A 22,857-nucleotide genomic window follows, 5' to 3' on the forward strand; every position below is an offset into this window, starting at 1 on the left:
GTACCCACGCTGGGCCAGCCTCCCTGCAGGAGACTCCATGGAGCTTGGAGCCAGACATCCTCAGGAATTCGAGGTGGGGTGTGGTGTGTGGCCCCTAGTGAGTCATCACCCAGATCCGCCTGGGCCAGCAGGCACTCCTTTCCAGGTTCTTCCAGTGCTGCTCTGGGCCGGGCACCTGGTCCCCTCGGCCAGTCCCTGCCTCTTTCCATGCCAGAGGACTCACAGAGCCCTGAGCTGCAGACCCTTGAATGTGGCAAAATCTTCTACCACTCCTGGCATTGTCACTCAGCCAGCTGGGACCCAGGCTCAGTCCCTATGGGGTTCCCAAGGCGGGGCCAGCACTGTCACTCCACCATGGGTGGCACTGAATGCTATGAGACTGTAGCATCTGTAGTCTGGGGCTTTGGGGAGCTGGGAGCCCCTGCCCTGCTCTGAGGCCTGCTTGGGCTTGTGGAGGGGAGAAGGGAAGGGCCTTTGGATAATGGGGTACACTCTCTGGGAGTGAGGACGCTGTGGCATGTTTGGGGGCAAAGCGGGACACTGAACTTGATAACTACCTGGGTGGAGCTTTGGCAGGATCTCAGAGGGCTCTTTTCCTGTCAGTATGGGTGAGGCTTCAGAACAGACTTGTTTTGGGTGGTTTCAGTGGGGGCAGCCGATGGGACCTTGGCTGTGTGTTCCTGGGCCAGGAGCTGGTGTGACTGGGTGATGGTTGTTGAGACCCCACGGGCTCCCATCAGCCTAATGATGAGCCACCACCATCCCCTAGCTCAGCAGATGCCACAGGGCCAGACAGGCTTCCCAGGGAACAGTGATGTGTCACCCTGTGCCAGTGTGTGTAGCCGTCCCCATCCCCAGGCTGCCCAAGTCCCAGGCGTGTATGTCAGCTAAGGGCAGCAAGAGGACCGTGGGCACCTTCCTGCAGCGCCCTGGCCCAGCTGTGCCTTAAAATTGCCCCACTCAGGATGTGCCAGCTGCTGCCGGCCAGACGTCTTCAGAGCTGCACCAGACGTGTGGCAGCTGGGCCGGGGCTGAGGAGGGCAGAGTGGGTTTGCCCCGGGCCGGGCACTGTCCCTGGAAGGAGCAGGTAAGCATGGGACAGGAGGCAGCCTCCCAGCTCCCTTCCAGCCTGGGAGGCCCGCACTGCCCTGGGGGCCAGGCCCCCCTCCGTACTGCCTGGAGAGCAGTTTTCTGCTGTAGTTTCAGAGTCTAAGGTGCCGACGCTCGGTTGGGGCGCTGCCATTTGGGGTGTCCCAGGGCACTGGTCCCACTGCACAACTCGTGGTGTACAGTGATGGTGAGCCTGTGGGGCAGGACCCAAGGGAGTGCAATTTCTAGAGGCGCCCAGGCAGCAGCCAGCCCGCCAGAGAGATAGCAGAGCCCATGGCGGGAGTCAGGAGGCTGGGCTGGCCAGGGCAACACTTGGGCCTGGCTTCCAGCTCAGTGGTCTGAACCCCATGGCTTGGGCTCAGAGGACTCCAGAGATAGCAGTATGTGCTCTGTGTTCCTGTGGCCACTGTGACCAAGTGCCACCATAGCACAGGCCCACTCCCTTACACTTCTGGAGGTCCGCGGTCTGAAATGGGCTGAAATGCATTTGTGGGTGGGCAGGGTCCTTCTGGAGGCTCCAGGGAGAATCTATTCCTGGCGTTTCCAGCTCCTAGAAGCATCTGTGTGCCATGGCTCATGGCCCCTTCCTCCATCTTCAAAGTCAGCAAGGCAGCCTCTTCAAATCCCTGCTTCTCTGACCCTCCTGCCACCCTGCGATGGCACTGGGCCCACCTGGATACTGCAGGGTCATCTCCCATCTCATGGTCCTTACCTTAACCCCACCTGCAGAGTCCCTATTGCCATGGGAGACTTTGGGATTTGGACGTGGACCTCTTTAGTTAGCTGACCACGCTCTCCTTAAAGACCACTGAGCCTATGGCTACTCGGGGTCTCGGCCACAGCCCTGCTCATGGGTCAGCAGCTCTGGTGTCACTGGAACCACCTGAGGACACCTCTGTTCTGCCACCACGTGGCCCACATAGGGGGCAGGGCAGGCACGGTTTAGGTCACTCAAGCCTGCCTTGCTTTCTGAGTGAAAGTCCTTTCTATAAAGGGGCCTGGATCCCAGACCTGGAGGCCACCCCAGCAGGAGGTTGTCTGGCCAGATTCCTGCCCATAAGCAGGCTTCTGTCACCCAGAGAGGTGAAGGGGAGGCCTTAGATCCTGCAGCCTTGAACTGACCCACTGTGTCCAGATATCCAGACAGACTGACCGAAAACATTGGAAGCCATGGCTGAGCCTCACCACCGCCTACCTGTGCCGCTGGTCACAGAGCCTGTCCCCTAGGCAGTGCAGCTTTGGGGGTGGGAAGGGCTTGGGGCTGGGGTCGGTGTGCCAACTTGGGCCTGTGGGTATTAGGCGGGAGCCGGATTTCTGAGACAGGCCGGCATGAGGGCGGGGTGCTTGGGTCGAAATGTTCCCTCGGAACAGTAGGGGGGCGAGAACTCTGGTCATGTGGGCAGTAGGTGGAGCTGCGGAGGGAGGCCCCGCAGTTAGGACCAGCCCAGCCAGAGGGGCCTTGCTGACCCGATGGGCTGCACCCTGCCCCGGCGTCCCCCACCTGCTGCTTCCCAGCCCGTCTGTCCTGCAGGGCTGCTGGGCTGGCCCGAGGGGCAGCCGCTCCTCCTGGAGTCCCCATGTGTCCTAGACGGTCCTTGCAGACCTGCCCAGGAGCTGGTCAAGGACACGGCCCCCAGGGCAGGCTCGGCCCCCCAGCCAGGTGTCTGCGGGGCTCAGGAGCAGCTGCTCCTGGGGTACAGGGCCGCCTGAGTCAGCCTCTGCCTGAGCCCAGGGTGAACGCGACGTCGTCCGCCGAGAGCCGAGTTTCTGGATGCCAACGTCCCCACTGGCCTGCTCACTCAGGCTTGCCTCTGGGGCCACGTTTGGGGCACGTAGGTGTCCTCTCCCCCTGCAGGACCCTGCACTGAGGACACAGAGGCCCAGGCTGCCTGCCCGACCCTTGGACAACACACATGGCACCTTTTTCCCCAAAGCCTCACCAACACCTGCAACACGCAGTGCTGTCCCCGTGCAGTCACATCTTTACCTTCCAGGGACCCTCTCAGGGGTCTCAGTGCGAGGGCTCTCTTCTCTGAGCCTCCTCGGGGGACTGCTGCCCATCCTGTCCTGCCCAGCGCGTGTGGGTCTGCCCCTCCACCCACTCCCCGCAGCTGACTCCCCACAGAGGCCCTGATCCCTGAGACCTTCGCCACAGCCTGGTTCCCTCTGTCCCCTGGACCTCTGTGGGGCTCTTCTGGGGGCCGTTAACCCTTTGCTTTCAAGCTCCTTTCTGTGAATCATCCTGGCTTTGTTCTGAGTGTGCCCATAGGTTACCACAGTGCAGATGGCAGCCTCGGGGTTTGGGAGGGACCTGGGGTTGCCCCAGAGTGGACATGGCTTGTACGTGGAACAAATGGCCCTAAAGGTCCCAGGCAGAGACCCTGGCTCCTGGGGTTTGTGTGTGTCATTTCTGGAGCCCCGGGCATGTTCTCGGAGTGTGGACTGGTGCCAGGCCTGAAGCATAGACTGGTGGGGAGGCCCAGGGCACGGCCAGGGGAGCGCCACCCTGTGTGCCACCTTTGGCACCCTTCTAACGTGTGCTAGATGGCTGCGGTTTTAGGATGGGGGCCTGGAGGGCGGTGTTTTCCCTGGGGCAGCGCTGGGAACTGGAGGGTGGCGTGGTGGCAGATGGCATGGGCCCAGTGGGTTATTGAGCAGAATCAGAGGGAAATGTCAGCTCTGTGCATCCCTGGAAACCCACTGTCCCGCTGGCCAAGGTTTCCACACCGCCGAGGACTTGCCCCCAAAGTCATATTTTCTTCTAGTGGAGCCACGCAACCTGCAATCTCCTGCTGGCACTTTGAGCCGGACATGGCCGTCCCCAGCGAGGCTCAGGCAGCAGTCTGGGCCTCTGTTGTCCTGGCCATGGGGTGGGGGGCAGTGCTGGGGCCGGATACCCGACTGCCCCAGACCTCGGCCAGTAGATGCTCGTGAGTGAAGAGCGTCTGTATGTCTGTCTCCCTGTGACGGCTCCTCCTGGTAGCCCTCCCACTCCGGTCTGGGGAGCTGGTGTCTGGCTGGTGAGGACCAGCCTGAGAGATGTGGCTGCTCCCTGCTCCATGGCCTCGCTGTATCTGCTGTGTGAACAGAAGCCTCCTTCCTTCCCGTCATGCCACGTCTCCAGGGCAGGGGTGTCCCTCCTGGCATTGGCCTCACACGCTGGTGCCCGGGGCAGCACCTTCCTTCCAGTCTGTTGCAGCTTGTTGGAAGTGGGCCTGGAGGGAGGGATGAGAGGCGAGGGGGCTGCCACCTTCTCCACACCTGCATTCCTGCAGAAGGAGGCCACCTTCCTGGGGTGCAGCCCCTGTGCCTCCAGCCCTGGGGAGTGTCTTTCCTCCCCTCCAGCTCCCAGTTCTGCTCTTGGGGTGGCTCCTGGGGGCCTTGGGCTGGTCCCGACCCTTTTGGTCGGCACTTTCCCTATGGCACAGCACGGTGGCGTGGGGGTCGGGGGAGCAGATGTCCTGTGCAGTGGTTGGTGGTCTCAGGTACGAGGTGTCTCCTGGAAGTGGAATGCCTGGCACCGCCTCTAAGTCCTATCCTGGGGTGTCTGCTGTGCTGGTCTCTTCATCCCCAGCGCTGGGAGCCCTCGGGGGACCCCAGGCTAAGACCACCTGCACCAGCTTCCTGGGGCTGCCGAAACAAATCCACGGTAGATACTTATGCTCTCGCTGCTGGAGGCTAGAGGTCTGGGATCAAAGTGTTGGCCGTAGTTCCTCTGAAACAGGAGCCTTGTTTCCTTGCCTTGTCCTTCCAGCTCCTGTGGCTCCCGGCCCTCCTTGGCTTGGGGCCACCTCGCTCAACCTCTGCCTCCCTGCGAGACTCTTACCAGGACCCCAGTCACTGGATGTAGGGCCCAGCCTTATTCAGTATGATCTCCTCTGGTTCCTTAACTGACTACATCTGCAGAGACCCTATTTCCACACAAGGTCATGTTCTGAGGCAAGCTCATGTTTGGGATGGACGTGAATTTTGGGAGACGCTGTCCAGCCCAGGACACACCCCTGGCCCTGCATTCTCTTGGGCTTTCTCCCAAGCCTGGGCGAGGCCATCTCTTGAGTTCTCCGTTTCTTCTCCTGGGCTCCTGGGCCCCTAGGAGTGGCTGTCACTGTCCCGAGGGCATTTCTGGATTTGGATTTAAGAAAAGAGCGTGTGTTCAGGGTCAGTCTGACTCGAGCCCGCTTCCCTCTGTGGCCACCGCATTGGCCAGACCTCGCTCCCCACGCTCTGGTGGACCCCAGAGGTCAGGGTCCTGCTCTTCCCCAGGCAGGCCAGGCAGGCGTGGGGGACGGCAAGCAGGGCTGAGGGGCTCAGGCGTGTGGTAGGCCTGGCCTGAGAAGGAAGGTCTCGGGTTGGAGCCCTGGCACCTGGGCCTGGGGTGGTGTCCTCAGTGAGGGATCCTGGGCTGGGGTCCCTGGCGCCAGTGCAGAGTGGGTGGGTGGGTCAACCGGGCGGGTACCGGCTGTCAACCCTCGGCCCCGTGTCCCCGCCCAGATGTGGACGAGTGCCTCATGCACAACGGCGGCTGCCATCACAGGTGTGTGAACACGCTGGGCTCCTACCTCTGCGAGTGCAAACCCGGCTTCCGGCTCCATGCGGACGGCAGGACCTGCCTGGGTAAGCACCTCCTGGGGCTGGTGCCACCTCCCTGCCCAGGCTCCTGGGTGCGCCCAGGTCTGGAAGGGGGCTGGGGTCCCTCTACTCCTGGGCTGAGAGGCCAGGTGGGGCCTGGCTCAGCAGCAGGTGTGTTAGAGTGGCCCCACTCTGCTGAGTGTGGGGGGCCGTGGGTCCTCAGCCTGCCTGCCGTGGGCCTTCCAGCTCCACTCACGTGAGAGCTGAGGCTCAGGCAGGTGAAAGAACAGGTCCCGAGGGCCTGGCTCCCCCATGCCGAGACTGGACCCTGTGACCCCGGGCGTTGACCGTCTGCAGCCACATGTGAATCTGGCTGGATTGCCCCAGTCATCTCCTAGGGATGGGGAAAGGGCTCTCACGACGTGGGGAAGAGCCCTGGGCCACCGTCCTATCAGGTGCCCTCTGCAGCAGAAGCCATTGTGGTGGGTCAGCAGGGACCCAGGCTGGCTATGCTGCCCCCAAACTCTGGGGAGACTCAGATGCTCGCTGGGAAGCTGGCCGAGAGGGCTGGCCTGGGCTGGGGCAGCGTGAGGCCCTGTTGGCCTGCAGAGCTGCTCTTCCTCCAGGAGCCTGGGGCGTTGGGCTGTGGCAGGCAGGGACAACTCTGCAGTGGGACCTTGACTCTCAGCTCCTCTGCAGAATGGACTCGATGGGGGCGCCCAGGCCTTAGCAGCCCCTGCCAGCTCAGGAGGGTTACAGGGGAGGGAAGAGGAGAGAAGGGAAGAGTGCCAGGTACCCACCGAGGTAGGGAGTGGGGGGGCTGGAGGCCAGGAGTCTGGTGTTGAGCAGTCAGGGCCAACTGCTTGCCCCCCCCCCCCCCGGCTGGCTCTGGACATAGGTGCTGCGGGCACAGAACTGACTCCTCTCTGTTGGCCAAACAGGGTCGTTCTCTGGGAGGGTTGGGGCAGGATGCCCCTTCTTTACACCCTGGAGACCGGAGTGTTCTGGCGGCCTCTGCAGCCTCCTTCCTGCATGCCTTGCTGCTGTGTGGCAGGCAGCCTGCCAGCCCTGGGGAGGGGGAGGGGAGCCCCCCGCCCCCCCGCACACACTCACATGTCCAGGCCACCACTCAGGGAGCGATGCAGCTGCCCCATAAAGTTTCTCTGGGTTGGAAAGTGGAAACAGATGCAGGAATGTTATGATGTGCTTCAGACACAACGATGGGGGTGCAGCCCCCAGTGGCTGTCTGCTGGGCAGGAGGGGGCCTTCCGGGAGCCCATGGCCACTGGCTCTTTGGTCTTGGAGGCCCCTGGTGCCCCCGCATTTCCTTCCCACATCTTTCCTCTGGGGCAGGGTCCTCCTTGGAGGAGGGCGTTTGTGGGGCTGGTCCAGGCTGGGCTGGGCTGAGCCTGCTGGGCACCCACTGCCTCATGCCTGCTGTGGCTCCCCTGGGAGGGGCCTGAGGCTGGGACACACACTGAGAGGGGAAGGACAGGTGGTGACGGGAAACGGCCTGCAAAGGGGAGGGGTGCCCTTCAGGGACTGGAGGGACTGATAGTAGCTTCGAGCTGCTGGCTTTGGGGGGGGGCCCTCAGCCGTGCCCCTGGCCCCCAGCCTACCTCACCCCATTGCCACCCTGGAGCACCTCCAATAGCCTTTCATGAGAGATGCCTGCACTGGGGCCCCCTTCAGTCTTGATTTGTGACACTGGCTTATTTTAAAGGGTCTTTTCAGGTCTGATGCCAGAGCCTCTGGGTCTGGTGTGCACAGCCAGACATGAGGCTGCTAGGACCTTACCACCTCCTCAGCCTGCCCCGCCCTCCGTTGTGGGCACCCAGCCCGCGTGGGTGTCCCCCAGAGCCCCAGGCACTCTGCAGTCTTCTGGGTGCTGGTGTCCAGTTCCTGGCCGCTTCCAGGGGCGCAGGTGAGACCCCTGCACACCTGCCTCTCCCCTGCTCTCTGGCTTCCTATGGCTGGATGAGCTTTCCCTGATGCTGTATTTGGCCTAAGCCTGTCACTTTCTCTCTTGACTGCAGCCCCCATCAGGAAATGTACATTGTGCCTGCACCCACGCACACCCACGCACACCCACACATACCTGGCTGTTGGCGGATTCCGTGTGTCTGGAATTCCTGGGAGCTGACACCTTGCCAGCGTCAGGCCAGTCCCCAGGTGTCCTGGGGAGTGTCTGGGATTGGTGTGGGTCTATGGGTCTGGGTTCCATGGGGAGCTGCCTTCCCTCTGGGGCCTGAGCTTCGCTGAGAAGCTCCCAGAGTGGACAGGGGGTTCCTGGGGGCTCCATCACAGGCAGAGCAGGAAGCCTTTGCTCCAGGGCTGTCCCGCCCTTCTCCCTCATGTGCCCCTTTGGTTGCCATGGGACCCGCCCAGGCTGCAGCAGACATGACATGCTGGCCTGGGGTGGGAAGGGGGAGCTGAGCGTCTCAGATCACCCATAGGGGCTTCCAGGTGGGGCCCAGGTGGGGCCTGCTCAGCCCATGCCAGGCTGCTGGACTCGGAGGGCTCCCTCCCCCGTCTCCTTTGGGACTCCCAGGGCATGGGGCCTGGGGAGGAGCCGATGACCTTGTCCCAGGCTCACAGTGGCACCCTCTGAGCCCAGGCTGCCCTAAGGCCTCAGCAGACGTTTATGGGAAGAATCAGTGTAGGAGCCGTGCTGTGCTCTTCCCCTGCCCTCCCCTTCCCCATTCAGGCCAGCTGTGGAGCATCCTGCACAGCTGGAGCACAGCTGCTCTGGAACCCTCCCCCCAGGGCCTGCTGGCATCCTCTTGGGAGGAGGGTTGTTGTGAGCTGTCCTGGGACTTTTCAGGCAGGGAAGGCACAGGCCTGACACCTCCCCGCGTTAGCAGCTTGAGTAGGGATTATAGAGGTGCTGAAGGTTGGGGGTGGAGAAGGTGCCCAAAGGGACGTGATGGTCCTTCCACGGCACAGGGTGCGATTGGCCTGTTTTCTGGGAGCTCTCAGGGTGGTGCCACATCGGGTCCCGGGATGGATCTGAGAAGCCTTCAGAGGAGGCAGCGCTTTAGGGCGGCCTTGAAACACACAAGGAGGGCCTTGAAACACTCATGGTCGAACTCGCCTCCAAAGCCAGGAGAGGACAGGAAGTGCACGGCCTCCATGCATCCCTCCCTTGCAAAAGATCTTACAGAAATAAAACAAAAAAGTTTCAATTCTTAAAAGGGAGAATTTGCAACAAGGGTTTTGCCATTGGTGGTGATGCTGTGAGAAGTGGCCAGGCCTGGGGGTCCCTGAGCACCTCATGCCCTGCCCTGGCTGCCCCTGGCCAGCCTGGCCGCAGGACAAGCAGAAGCAGTGGCGTGCCCTGGGGCACCCTCCCGTGTGTCCCCCAGGCTCTGGGGTGGGAACAGCAGGGCTCAGCGAGGCCCAGGGCTGGTCTACCCTGCTTCTCACCCTTGGGGACTCTGAGCCAGCCCCTTCCTTCCCCAACTTGTGGAAAACGGGGCCTGTGGGACCGTGGCTGGGCAGCCTGTCTGGGAGTGTCACTCTTTCTTTTCTCTGATGTTGTGCCAAGTGCCAGGATACAAATAACCAAGGAGACCAGCTCCCAGGGCCTTGAACAGTTTGTGCTGGGAGACCCCCTTCTCCATGCAGCTCTGAGCCAGCGTGTCAACTGCCTAGCAGTCTCTTCTGGACCCTGGCCTTGGGCACGATGCTACTTCATGTCACCCTGGATGAGAGCTACACCTGGGGCTGGTCTGAGGGACCACGCTGTCACTGGTTCAACAGCCAGAGGGTCCCTCCAGGGAAAATGCCGGGCTGGTTGCTTCAGCATCCCCCTGCTTCAGGCCCATCAGGCCTTTTGGACGGAGGCTCTGGGGAGGATTCTGTTGTCAGCATGTACACCCAGGTTTGCCCAGCTGTCCCTCCCTTGTCCCCGCCCCCCTCCCTTCCAGTCAGATGGGCCCTACTGTGCTCACAGCACCGGGAGAGTCTCCCAGGCCCTGCCTTCCCCCCATCCCCGGACCCTGGCACAGGTGTGCTGTGTTGCCTCGGAGCTGACACTTCCCTCAGGCCTGGGTCTCCCCAGTGGGGGCACATCGAGGGGCTGCACAGGGCCCTCCAGCCTGCCCTCCCCTCTGCTCCTTGGAGGGGACGCCCTGGGAGAGGCGCCTGGCCCTCCCCAGAGCTGCTGCTGGCCGCGTCTGGGGCAGTGCCAAAGTGCGGGCAGCAGAAATCTGGAGACCACGAGGCTTGTCTGCAAACTCCTGTCTGCAAAGCCGCAGAAGTGGTTCTGGGAAGGTTTTCAGATCCCTCGGGCCCTGACACAGGCAGCGGTTGCTCCAGGGAGCCGCCTCCAGCCCCAGGGGCCGCCCAGCCTGACGGGATGGGGATGTAGGGCAGCCCTCATCCCAGGACACTGTCACATCGCGGCTTTGCCTGAGACCAAGACGCCAGAAGTGCCGGCTGCCAGTGCCCGGGGGTGATGGGCTGGTTACACCCAACCCAGGAAAGCTGGGGGCGGTGGCAGAAAGAATGGAGGTGGCAGAAACCCAGCGGGGGGCAAGTACTAACTAGGGCCGTGGTGACTGAGAGGAGGGCAGAATCCAGAGGCTGGCACAGGATTCGAGGTGTGAGGTGGGCTGGGAGGTATGAAAGAAGGTGGGACAGGCCCGAGGGGATGCAACAGACCCTGGGGTTCGAGCCTGGAGTGCTTAATGCCGAGGTGGGCGGTCACTGGACATGACAGCAGCCCGCTGAAGGGCCTGTCTTTGGGTCCTTCTCTCTGGAACTGAGGAGCAGGGGCTGGTTGGCGGATGTGCCTTCTCTGATGTTGGGGCTGGTGCCACCCAGGCTCACCCTCCCTGGAATGTGGGTGTGGGATGCCCCCATGTAATGCAAGGCTTCATCCAGAAGGTAGCAATGGGGCAGGATGCACAGGCAGAGCGGTAGGCAACCCACGAGCTGCCTGGGGGAAAGAAGGATGGCAGAGCCCAGGCCCAGCCAAGCGGGCCACCCCCTTCCTACCCTGCCAGGCTGGCCCTGCCCCAACAGTGGGCTTTCTGGAAGGAAGGGCTGCGGATGGCCACTGACCATACGTGGTGTGAGGCTCTTGGGTTCTAGAAACCGAACTAGTCTGAGGGCAGTAATTACAAACCCCAGGACGCCAGCCCTGCAACCATCGGGCTGGTCTGGAGGCTGGAGCAGAGGGAGCGGGTGGGTTTGACCCTCTGTTGACAGGCTTATTCTCTTGCTGGCCAGCCTGCCACAACATGGCCCCTTAGCTGACTAGCTTGGGCTGGCCAATATGCTGGCTTGGGGGCCAGGGCCGTGCCAGCAGAGCCACCCTCGAGGTCAGCCATCCACCGCCCCACCTGCTATTTCCTCCATGGCACCGGATGCACCTGACACTGGGCTCCAGCCCACATACATGCCCAGGTCTCAGGTGCTGCCACCTGCACCCCCAAGAGCGGAGAACTGATGGCACAGGCAGAGTGGGGCCCCCACCCTGTAGGACTCTTGTTTTCTAGATGTCCAGCTTCCCGCTCAAGTGAGGTCCCTTTCCCTTGACAAGCTGGATGCCTCCCACCTGAGGCTCCTAAGTAGGGCGGCTCCTGCTGGCAGAAGGTGGAGTTGCAGCCCAGCTCTATTAGAACTTGCAGTCCCCTGGCTGGAATTTGCAAACTGGGGAGTGAGGGTGTATTAGTTAGCTCAGGTGGCTGTAACAAACACCACAGACTAGTCATTAAACAACAGACATTTATTTTTCACTGTTCTGGATGCTGGAAGTCCCAGAGCAAGGTGCTGGCCAGCCAGTTCAGTCCTGGTGAGAGCTCTCCTCCTGGCTGCCCCTCTGGCTGTTTCCTCGTGGTGGAGAGAGAGACAGAAAGGGAGAGATCTCATGTCTCTTCTTATAAGAACACAAATCCTATGGGATCAGGGCCTCTTCCTATGGGATCAGACCTTTATGACTTCATTTAACCTTAATTCCAATGAAAGCCCTACCTCCAAATATAGGCACATTGGGGTTGAGTTTAGGGGGGCCATAAGCTTTCAGCCCTTTAGGGGCTGTGGAGTCCCCTAATCTCCCATCTTCTGATGGGCAGGGGTCACTGGGACATGGGTGACCTGTGGGGCCTAGAAACATCACCACCAGCTCTGGCACTGGTCACATGGCAGCTGGCCCTTTCCTGAGCTGCACAGCCCGGCGCCTGGGAAAGTCTGCCTGGCTGAGCATTCCGGGAATCCAGGCACAAGCTGTCCAAGATGGCACTGGGTGCAGCTCCCTCCTGTGCACAGCTTGGGAGCGTCTGGAATGTTAGAACGTGTACAGCAGAGCAGCGAGTGGTGGGCTCGGGAGGCTGCAAGGCTGACGGGGTTGCCTGGAGCCCCTCCATCTGCACCAGCTGCCTGTGATTCCTCCCTCGGGGGGCTCTGGTGGGCCCAGTGTCGGATAGCTCCTGGGCCCATCTCAGAGTCTCTGCCCGTCTGGAGGGGCTTCTTTCCAGCCCTGCCACAGCTCCCAGGGTCCTCCTTTCAGCGGCGGTGCCTGCCCAGCTGGCCCCCTGCCCTGGGCTCCAAGCCCCTGTCTCTGGGAGCCTGCCTGCTCTGCCAGGGAGCACTGCTGGTTCCTATTACGAGTCCTCAGTGCGGCTGGGGTTGTGAACAGACAGGGTCCTGGGAGGGTAGGGGGTGCTGGCTCGGGCCATGCTGGGAAAGCTCTGGAGTGATGGAAGTGGCATAAGCAGAGCTGTCTCAGGTGGGGCAGGCGGGGCCTTGGGCATTAGGCCAGACTCGGGGGGCGGGGGTAGGTGGGTGGGGAAGGCTCTCAGAGGCTGACGGGGACGTGATGTGGTGGCCGTCCTGCTTGCCTCAGTACTGCCCGGGCCTCGTGTCTCTGCTGCTCCTCCTCCTGAATGAGCCAGGGCTAGGTATGGCCAGGAGACAGAGCCTTCACTGCCACCCCTGGGTGGCATCCCCCCAACCCAGGGCTGGCTTGGCCCCAGGAGGGGACCCTCAGCGCAGGCACCGCATCCACTCACCCCACGTGGGGAACAGGACAGCCTCATGAGTGCTGTGTTTGGCTTTTTCAAATATACTTGCTTCTGGCAGAGAGTGTGGGCCCAGCCTCCCAAGAGCCCTGAGGCCATGCCCATGCTCTGCGTCTGGATGCCACGGCTGTGCCCAGCTCTGCTGGCCCCAGCTCCTGCTCTCCTGCTTTGGTGACATATGCAAAATAACCAGTGGCCTCCCTCCCAAACTCACCCCGAGGCCGGCAGCCCCCAGAGTCTGTGATGACAGCACAGGTGGCATCTCGGGTGAAGCCCTGCTTCCCGGCAGTCCCAGTGTTTTAATAATGGGACTCAGGTTTACTCCAGAGCACTGGGCTGACTGCTCCCTAACCACGAGGCCACTGCCAGAGACTGGATGGGGCTGCCAGGAGCTCATCGCCCACCCTGGGCACCCAGCCTTGTTCAGTACCTCCCACCCGGGCACGGCCCTGCCCATCCACTCAGTACATGGGCACCCACTTGGCCAGCCTGACCTGGCAGAGCCTTGCCCTGTAGGCACCTGAGTGTGAAGGTCTGGGCCGCTGTCCTGGGACTGGGACGTAGGTCCCTGGCTCTGTGGCCTCACCCAGTGCTGTCCCTATGGCCTCTGGTTAGAGTGGGGCCTGTGTGAGGTCAGGTGTGGGGTGGGGCCCGGTCTGGGGTGGACAGGAGCTGTACTGGTCCGTCAGGAGCCTCTGCCCTGGCCTGCCGACCAAGATAGTGGAATGTCTGGGCCCCACCACCCCTTGCTGGCCTGCTGCCTCCTCCAGGGAGCCTCTCAGCCTGCTCAGCCTCTGAGCCCTGGACACCCTGGTTCTCAGCGGGGCCCTGGTGTTTTGCATTCTGTGCTGGGTGGCATCCGGCCTCCACAGAGGGGCTGTCTGCTCTGCAGCGCCTGTACGTCCAGTCCTGGGGCAGGTTGGGCAGGGCATCCAGAGATGGACTCTGGTCCTGCATCCCCTGTGTGAGGCCTGAGAAGCAAAGCCAGGCCTGGGAACCATATAGGAACATTGTCACCCTTTGAAGCCCCTATTTCTGGGACAGAAATGGAAAGGAGGAGAGGCTCTGAGTGGCCCTGGGGGTCCTGGATGGTCCTGGAGGCTTCCTGCAAGCACTGGTCACGTGCCAGCCTCTGTTCCATGGAGCCCCTCGGTCGTGCCACCCTCCTGTGTTGATATGGGCTCCTCTCCATGTCCCAGCCATCAACTCCTGTGCCATGGGCAACGGTGGCTGTCAGCACGACTGTGTCCAGCTCACAGTGACCCAGCACCGCTGCCAGTGCCGGCCTGAGTTCCAGCTGCAGGAGGATGGCAAGCGCTGCGTCCGTGAGTGTGCACCAGCCCTCAGGAGGGGGCACGGGGCTGGGACTCCCATGCTCCACGCACCCACAGACCTGCCCAGGAGTCCTGTAGCCTGAGCCTGGGCCAGGGACAGAGGCAGTAGGCACCTCCCTGCTTGGCTGCTGGGGCTGCAAGGGTGCTCAAGGGAGGCAGGGCCCCCGGGGCTGCTGAGGGGCGGCGGGCATCGCCAGGCTCTTGGCGGGCGTCAGGGAGGAAGCTCCTTAGGCTGTGCTCTGGAATCACACCTCTGTGGGGGCAGGAAGCTCAGGACAGGGGCGTCCTGTGTGGTCCTTCGTTCTGAGACGCACCCTGGGCTCAGCGGGGAATGTGGGGCCCACGTCCTGGCCCTCGGTGGGGGAGGCAGGCCAAGCTCCATCTGGCACTTTGCCCTTGGGTCTTGGGCTGCCTGTCAGGGAAGGAAGGGCTTTGCTGATGAAGAGGGTGGAGTAGGCTCAGGGGTCCCCCTGAGACATGAAGATGAGGGGTGGGGTGGAGCAGGTGCTGAGATACGCCCTCCACCCCCAGGCTGGCCTCGTGGGTCCCAGGCCAAGACTGAGTATGGTGGGTCTGAGGGGCCAGGCCAGCAGTGGGTGCATAGTGGCACAGGGTCCCAGGGCTGGGGGAGCTACTGGCACCTGGCTCCACCAAGGAGAGTCTGGGGAGGAATAGGCTGGCACCCTGCTCTGTTCTCAGGGGTGTCTCCGGGGCGCCCACATCTGGGAGGAGGGAGACCCACTGCTCCACTGTCAGACTGGATATGGAGGGAGGGGCGAGAGCGCCAGGTGGAGCCTCACAAGAGGCCAGGTGCCCTGAATCTGCCAGGGTTCCCCACCTCCCCCCCTACTCTCTTCCCTCCGGTCCCATGCCTGCAGGGAGAAACCCATGTGCAGACCGGAATGGCGGCTGCATGCACACATGCCAGGCGCTCCGGGGGCTTGCCCACTGTGAGTGCCATGTGGGCTATCGGCTAGCTGCGGACCGCAAGGCCTGCGAAGGTAAGACGGCCTCCCTGTGCCCTGGTGCCCCCCCCCCCAGGGTCGGCTGAGGAGGGGCCCAGGTCCCACTGGGCCTGCCTTGCTGCGTCTACTGCACTTGGCCTTGTGGGAACAGGCCTGGCCTGGGGTGGCCCGCGCTCATCTGGGCTGCTGGGGGCCTGGGGCTGGGAGGAGGGGCCGGAACACACTCGAGGGGCTGCTTCCAGGCAGAGCCTGATTTCGGCAGCAGCAGCAAGTGGGAGACTTTAGCTGTGTTTCACTTTTAAATATTTCTGATATCACCCAAGCAAGACCTGCTTGTTAGGGAAACAAAAGAGATAAGGGAGAGAAAAGGGGAAGAAGCGTGACCCTGAGCCTGGGTGACATCTCACATGTTGTCTCTGTGGTGGTTGGTGTCCATGGTCAGTCACCCAGATCCCAGCAGGGGCCGCTTTCTGGACCACGTGCCCACATCCCCGGCTGCAGGGGCCTCCGCTGGGCGCTGGGCCGGGTTGGTGAGCCACCCCCTGGCAGGACATTGGCATGTCCCCACTCCTCCCTGTTACACACAGCTCTGCAGGAGCAGCCTGGGGAGGGGTCTGTGTGTGTCTTGCCAGGTGGCCATCTGCGGGACAGGCTGCAGGTGTGGAAGCCCCACAGCTCCACGCATCACCAACCCAGGAATCCTGTCCAATGTCACTCTGCATGCAGGTGGCTTGGCAGGCACAGCGGGAGACAGGGCTGAGTGTCAGCTTCATCCCAGGGAATCAGGCGGCGTGACCAAAGCTGTGGTGGGGACACTGGGACCCAATCCTGATGGCCAGTGCTGATAACCGCATGCCAGTGTCAGCTGCCGGGCACTTTCTCCCTCTGGCTCCAGAGGCAGGAGCGAAAAGGCCCCTCCTGGGCCAGGCCCAGTGGGATTGGAGAGGGCACAGCCAGGGACCATGGGCTCAGACAGGTGGAGCCCTTGCTGCCAGAGTCAACTTGTAGCTGTGCTGTCCCTGCTGGGAGGGAGTGTGCTTCTGCACTGGAAGCTTGTTGATGAAAATACCGATGCTCAGAGGGGCCGGCCCTCGTCCTGGTGCCACAGAATGGGAAGGCGGGAGAGGGCATGCGGTGGGCCCTCTCCTGGCACTGGGGGCATGAACCCCGGCCCCAGTGGGGTCCCCTCCACGCTAAGGCATCACCCCTGGGGGTGCCTCTCCCAGGCCAGCAGCCTAGAGCTCTTCCTCTTGACCTCTCCCATCCAGATGTGGACGAATGTGCCACGGGGATGGCCCAGTGTGCCCACAGCTGCCTCAACACTCACGGGTCCTTTAAGTGTGTGTGCTTCACAGGCTTCGAACTGGGGGCCGATGGCCGGCAGTGCTACAGTGAGTGGACAGTGGGCGGTGGGCATGGGCACCCCAGGGCGTGGAGGTGTCTGGGGGCCACAACGTGGCTCCCAGGCCCCCATGGGCTGCCAGCTTGCTTTGGCCGAGGGCCAGGACTTCCTTGTCAATCAAGGGCAGTGATGGGTGTGGGGGATGCGGGTGGGCCCTCGGAGGACAGGACGGCAGCGGCTTCCAGAGCCTCCTGGCCCAGGAGCCCCGTGCTGCCTGTTTCCCAGCGAAGTGGGACTGGGGGCCCCAGGCTGGCTGCTGGGTCGGGGAGGACCACGCCCAGTGGCCGGTGGCACCCCAGACCCTGTCCCACGTCCCTGGTGGCGGGTCTCGTCTCAGGGATTGAGATGGAGATTGTGAACAGCTGCGAGGCGAACAATGGCGGCTGCTCCCACGGCTGCAGCCACAGCAGCGGGGGGCCGTTGTGCACCTGCCCCGGGGGCTACGAGCTGCACGAGGACCAGAAGACGTGTGTGGGTGCGAGCGGCTCCTTCCAGACGCCCCACGCCCCAACCCTGGGGCTCACAGCTGCCCAAGTCTGCAGACTGGTTTGACGCCATGACACAGAAGCTCTCTCCTGTCACACCCAACGCTCTCTGCCCCAAGCCAGGGGGCGGTCGGAGGGTGGGCCCTGGTGGCAGGCAGCATGGTGACCCCCTGAGCATCCCCCCCCCACAGTGGCCCCATCGGCGTCCTTTCCTCCTGCTCAGCTCAGTCAGTTAAATGTCCCACATGCTGTGGTGTGTGGGGGTCCTCCCCCCACAAGGAGACCCTGCCTCCAAGATGGGCTCCCCACCCCCACCTCCAGTCTGGCCCTCACAGCAGGTGGGGTGGCCCTGGGGCTGTGACGTGTGTCCTGTGGGTGTCTGTGTCTGCAGGACTAAGACCAAATGTGGGGGCCTGTGGATGGTGTGTGGGAGTGCGTGCAGTGGCGGGTGTGGGCGGGGTGTGCACGTGGGCTGTGCCTGGGTGCCAGCGGGCTCCTGTGTGTGCCCTCAGACGTTGACGACTGTGCCGACTCACCATGCTGCCAGCAGGTCTGCACCAACAGCCCTGGCGGGTACGAGTGCAGCTGCTATGCCGGCTACCAGCTCAGCCCTGATGGCTGCGGGTGTGAGGGTGAGTGGGGACAGCGGGGCAGCAGAGGAGTGGGGTGACCCTAAGAAAGGGCCTGGGGCTGGCTCTGGCCCTGCCCTGTGCTCTGGGTGTTGGCTGAGCCCCTGCTGTCTGAAGGGCTGTCCGGATCTGCCCGCTTGCTCTCCAGCCTGTGGTCACTGGTCTCTCACGGGATGGGGCTGGCACCCCTGGCTGCTCCCAGCCTGGCCTCCCTCAGGCCACGCGTCTACTGTCACTCTGACTGTGGGCTGCGGCAGGGGCATCACCCAGTGAGCATGGCCACTGGCCCTCAGTCCAGCAGGCAGAGCTGGACAGTAGGGGCCTCCCGAGCCCCCGAGCTCTGCAGGACTGGCCCCAGCCGCCCGGGTTTGCCCACAGATGTGGACGAGTGCGCGTCCAGCCGAGGCGGCTGTGAGCACCACTGCACCAACCTGGCCGGCTCCTTCCAGTGCTCCTGCGAGGCTGGCTTCCGGCTGGACGAGGACCGCAGGGGCTGTACCCGTGAGTCGCCACCTGTCACCACCGGACTCCTTCCCGGAGCGCCGTGCCCACTGCCTTCTTGGCACCCAGCTTCCTGGCTGGCTGGGTCTCACATTAGCCCAGCCTCCTGCTGTGGGACAGGCCAGGGGCAGCAGGGTGGGGGCCTGGGCCTGGTCAGACAGGTGTTTCCGCGGGGCAGAGTGTCACTCAGGTCTCGGTCGTCCAGCTTCTGGTCAGCCCAGGTGAGAGAAGGGACATCATCTCAGGACAGAAGACTGTCCAGAGGAGCAGAGAGCAATCCTGCCCCCGCGTCCCCCTCCATGTTCAGGGGCCCTAGAGCCAGGGTGGGAGCTAGGCTGGAGCTGGGACAGATGTGACACAGGTCAGTCCCCAAGACCCGGAGCCTTGTCTGTCCAGAGAAGTAGAGACAGGAGAGCAGCTGGGACCCGCTCCCCCCACTGAAGACCAGGGCAAGGAGGGGCACTGGGGGGCTGTAAGTGGGGGCCCTGGGGTGGGGCTCAGGCCCTGAGCTGGCTCGGGCACCGAGGGCCAGGGGAGTCATCCCGAGGCCAGGTGGGCAGCCGGGGCTAAGGGGCCTTTGTGTGCTGCCCAGCCCTGGAGGTGGCCGAGGTGGACCTGGACGGCCAGCTGCCCTTCGTGCGGCCCCTCCCACACGTCTCGGTGCTGCGGGACCAGGTGCCCCACCTCTTCCAGGACGACTACATGGGCGCCGAGGAGGAAGAGGCGGAGGCCCGGGGCGAACACATGCTGGCGGAGAAGTTTGGTGAGAGGCAGTGCCAGCCCAGGCTGCTGCTCCCAGGGAGGCAGCCGGTGTCCCCTCGGGCCACCCTTAGGTTTGGGGCTTGAGGAAGGATCCCTGCAAAGGCCTCGTCTGACCAAGGCTGAGTGTCCAGCCTCTTGCGCAGTTTGCACAGTGTGTCCGGGCCTGAGCCTGGGCTGGACCGGGTGCCAGGCTCCCCAGCTGGGGCCCTTCCAGGCCCTGGCATCTGGCTCCCACCATCCGCCTCACCCATTGGGGTCTTTCATGGGCAGAGGACGTCCCTGGTGCCCCCTTCTCGGGCCTAAGGGCCAGAGCCGATGCCTGCGCCCTTGAGCTAGGGGGATCTGAGGCCCGTCTCCATCTGCCCCCAGTCTGCCTGGATGACTCCTTCGGCCCAGACTGCAGCCTGACCTGTGCTGACTGCAGGAATGGAGGCGCCTGCCTCCCGGGCCTGGACGGCTGCGACTGCCCTGCAGGCTGGACCGGGCTCGTCTGCAACGAGAGTGAGGCTGCTGTGCTGGGGTTTGGTGGGGGGGGCGATGGAGACGGGGCCTGAGAGCCCCAGGACCCATGGGCAGCCCATCCAGGTTGGTCCTCACCAGCCCTGGGCAGGGCGGTCCACGTGGATCCATCCATTCTCTCGTTCACTCACTCATTCATTCAGTATCTACCTCTGCCTGCTCTGTGCCAGGCACCAACCTAGGTGCGGGGAGGGAGCTAGCAGGGCCAGTGGTCTGCCCCTCAGAGATGTTATAGTCGACGGGGGCCCCGTGACAAGCTGACAACTGAGACAGTGAAGGGTCTGATGAAGAGCTGGTGGGTGGACCAGTCATGCCGTGTTCCAGTGGGAGCAGCGGCTTCCCCAGGCCCCACAGCACGTTGGTAGCTAGAGTACATTTGAAAACTGCTCTCCCAGCCTCGATCTAGAGCCTGCGCCACTCCCTGCCCAACGACCCCAGACCGGGGATGACCTGGTTTCAGGGCTGTAGTGACTGTCTCTGAGGGTCTGCCTGTTGCAAGTCCTGGTGGGGAGGGTGGATGTGTTGGAATTCAGTGGGAGAGGATGTGGCAATCGATTGGTGATGTCTCTCCTGAGTATGGGCAGTGACGTGGACCACGAGTGCCATGCTTGTTGCTCTGGGCCATTGCTTTTGAACTGGGTGGTTTAAACCTCAGGAGGGTGTCTTAGTGTCCCTAGAGGGGCTTCTGGGCCCCGAGTCCTTCTGAGGCCCGTGGCCTTCTGCTTCCCTGTCACCCCCTGCAGCTTGTCCTTCAGACACCTTTGGGAAGAACTGCAGCTCTTCCTGCAGCTGTCAGAATGGTGGGACCTGCGACCCTGTGACAGGGGCCTGCCGCTGCCCTCCAGGTGTCAGTGGAGCTCACTGTGAGGATGGTGGGTGCAGTCCCTCTGTGCCTGGGATTGTCCCTGGGGTGGATGGGAGTGGGAGGCACCACGTCTGAGCTCCCCTCCCAGCTTTCTCCTAGTCTCCTTCCTTCCACAGGAGTGGGGAAACTAACAACATGGATGAGGCCGTTTCTTAAGAGAAACATTGATTTTTCATTGTTTGCTAGTTTTCCTGGGACCTAACTGATAGCAGATGGTGAGGACTTGAGAGAAGAATAGCACTTTTGGAATGGGTTTCCTTGATAGGTAGTGAGCTCCTCATTCCTGGAAGCATTCAAGTAGAGCTATATGGTAGCTGGGTGGGATTTGCTGAAGGGATCACACCTGGGCCCATGGCCACATGGAATGACAGTATGTCCTTTCTAACTTGGAAGTGTCAACATTTCTGGAGGAATTGGAGAGTCCACATAGATAACTTTCTCAGGTGACTAATGCTTCATCTTTAAGCCTTCAGACCTTTAAAATTCTGCCTCTCTTGCTAGAGAAGTACCTAATGTATCGAGAACTTCCTGCTTTAGCAAGTGGATGCTAGCAATCCCTAGGCCCCATCCACAGTGCCTGGGGGTGGCCCATGAGGTCCGAGGGGCAGGTTTCAAAGTCTTGGGCAGCTGTGAGGGCTCTCCTCCTCCTCCCTCTGCTCGGCCTTGGCTCTGTCAGCCTCCCTGCCTTTCTTCCCTTCCAACCTTCCCTTTCTGTTCTGCTGAGGGCTGAGAAATCCACTGCCTGTTAGAAGCTGCCTGTGTGACGGGCCCTGAGTGGACCCCAAGGACTCCAGGCAGGTAAAGGGTCTGCATTTTAGTGCTTCTGCTTGTGATGTCATGTGGCTTCCTGGAGACGTGGTTCTCAGTTGGGGTCCTGTGGGTAACATGTACTATGCAGGTGAGCTTGAGGTTAGTCCCAGGAGAGGCCTGGCAGCCTAGTTTTCAGGGGCGGGAGGGCTCCTCGACCCCTGAGTTCATTCCCTAGACTCTAGGTGTCCCTGAGTTTGTGGTCCCTCCAGTCCCTGCTCCGTCTTCCCATCTCCATCCTCCCTCTCCTTTCTCTTCTAAGGACACCTGTTGGATTTCGGCCGGCTTAGGTAATCCATGGTCCTACCTGGAGATCCTGGGGATTAGGACACGGGCATATCTCGGGGTCACCATCTAGCCCCCTGTAAGCCTTCCGTAGGCAGGACGGCCCCTGAGCTGGGGCCCAGGACCCTGGCCAGCTGGAGCTGTGTGTCCTTCCCTTGTTGAGGTCTGGAGGTCAGGCTAGGGACCACCGAGGGACAGAAGTCAGGACGTTATAGATGTGGGTCCGATACAGGAGGTTGGGATGAGGTCTTTGTGCACATGCCACGTGTGTGCTGGACAATGTGCTTGGTTTCCCGCTCTGGCCACCATCCAGGCCATAGACCTTGGGGAGGACAGGCCAGCCAGGGCTGTTGGCCACGTCCATGGGCTCATCTCATGGCTGTCCTGACCTCATGGTGCCTCACCCATCCCCTGGCTCCTTGCCTGTGTGGGATGCTGGGTCCTCAGGCTGCTGGTGGGCCCCGAACCCTCTGGCCATGCCCCGATGGCCCAGGCCACTGCTGGCTCACGTGCTGGGCACTGCAGCCCCCCAGAATGTCTCCTTGGGCATGGGGGCCATGCGCGGTGGGCACTCACGAGGCCCCACTTTCCCCCAGGCTGCCCCAAGGGTTTCTATGGCAAATATTGCCACAAGAAGTGTAACTGTAACAACCAGGGCCACTGCCACCGCCTCTATGGAGCCTGCTTCTGTGACCCAGGGCTCTACGGCCGCTTATGCCACCTGGGTAAGTCCCACTGCCCGCTGGCTGCCCGGGGCCGAGGGGCCGAGCACTGATACCGTGCCTTCTGGTCCCCAATCCAGCTTGGGTTTGTTCACCATTGGCAGATGAGGACACAGGGGCTCAGTGAGGTCCCCCGGCTGGGATGTGGGGTCTTCTCCAGGTCTGGGGTCTCAAGGCCACATCCTCTGGACCGCCAACGGCTTCTGGGGCGTCTGGGTGGGCAGTCCCTAGCTCAAATCAGGGAGATGGCAGGCCTCTCTCAGAAGCTCCTGGGGCACGGGTCTCATCTTGGCCTTTGGAGTTTCCGGGAGGCAAGGTCAAGTCCTGAGTCCCCAGTGGGGTCACCCCTCCCTGGGCCACAGACACCCGGGGAGGGGAGACAGGGACGGGTGAATGAGGGGCTTCGTCCCAGCAGCTCTTTACACAATCTGTAAAAGGACTGTTCAGAAGAGAGAACACTGGGACCCCAAGAGTGTCCTAGCTGGAAGTGGGGTGACCCAGGGCGAACTCGTGAACTTCACTGAGACCCTGTTTCTTGTGTATAGAATGGGTGCAGTGGCTTGGTTCTCTGGCTGGGGCAGGGAGTGCCCCCTCTGTGCCAGGTCCCAGGGACACAGCCCAGTAAATGGGCTGAAACCCTGGGACTGGGAGGGGGGGTGCTGGTGCGTGCAGACGGCAGGCTCCTCATGGTTTTGTGGGTGCAGCCTGCCCGCCGTGGGCGTTCGGGCCAGGCTGCTCTGAGGAATGCAGGTGCGAGCAGCGGAACACGTGGGCGTGTGACAGGAGGGATGGCAGCTGTTCCTGCAAGGCGGGCTTCAGGGGCGAGCGGTGCCAGGACGGTGAGTGTGGGGGGGTGGGGGGTTGCCCCTGGGGCCGG

The 22,857-nt window shown here is 62.4% G+C and overlaps 1 protein-coding gene across 3 annotated transcripts in view; it reads left to right on the forward strand.

The window, feature by feature from the left end:
* The window catches only part of MEGF6 (multiple EGF like domains 6), a 90,946-nt gene that overhangs the window by 55,020 nt on the left and 13,069 nt on the right, over positions 1-22,857 (forward strand). For all 3 annotated transcript variants that reach the window (XM_019757124.2, XM_019757125.2, XM_019757126.2), the window contains 12 exons: positions 5,602-5,724; positions 13,904-14,029; positions 14,917-15,039; positions 16,272-16,394; positions 16,743-16,880; positions 17,403-17,522; positions 17,898-18,020; positions 18,613-18,783; positions 19,152-19,283; positions 20,045-20,173; positions 21,855-21,983; positions 22,685-22,819. In XM_019757124.2, the coding sequence (XP_019612683.2) occupies positions 5,602-5,724; positions 13,904-14,029; positions 14,917-15,039; positions 16,272-16,394; positions 16,743-16,880; positions 17,403-17,522; positions 17,898-18,020; positions 18,613-18,783; positions 19,152-19,283; positions 20,045-20,173; positions 21,855-21,983; positions 22,685-22,819 (1,572 nt within the window). The remainder of the gene's footprint in view (positions 1-5,601; positions 5,725-13,903; positions 14,030-14,916; positions 15,040-16,271; positions 16,395-16,742; positions 16,881-17,402; positions 17,523-17,897; positions 18,021-18,612; positions 18,784-19,151; positions 19,284-20,044; positions 20,174-21,854; positions 21,984-22,684; positions 22,820-22,857) is intronic.

Source organism: Rhinolophus sinicus, linkage group LG06 (genome assembly GCF_036562045.2).
Source record: "Rhinolophus sinicus isolate RSC01 linkage group LG06, ASM3656204v1, whole genome shotgun sequence".
NCBI classification, from domain to species: domain Eukaryota; kingdom Metazoa; phylum Chordata; class Mammalia; order Chiroptera; family Rhinolophidae; genus Rhinolophus; species Rhinolophus sinicus.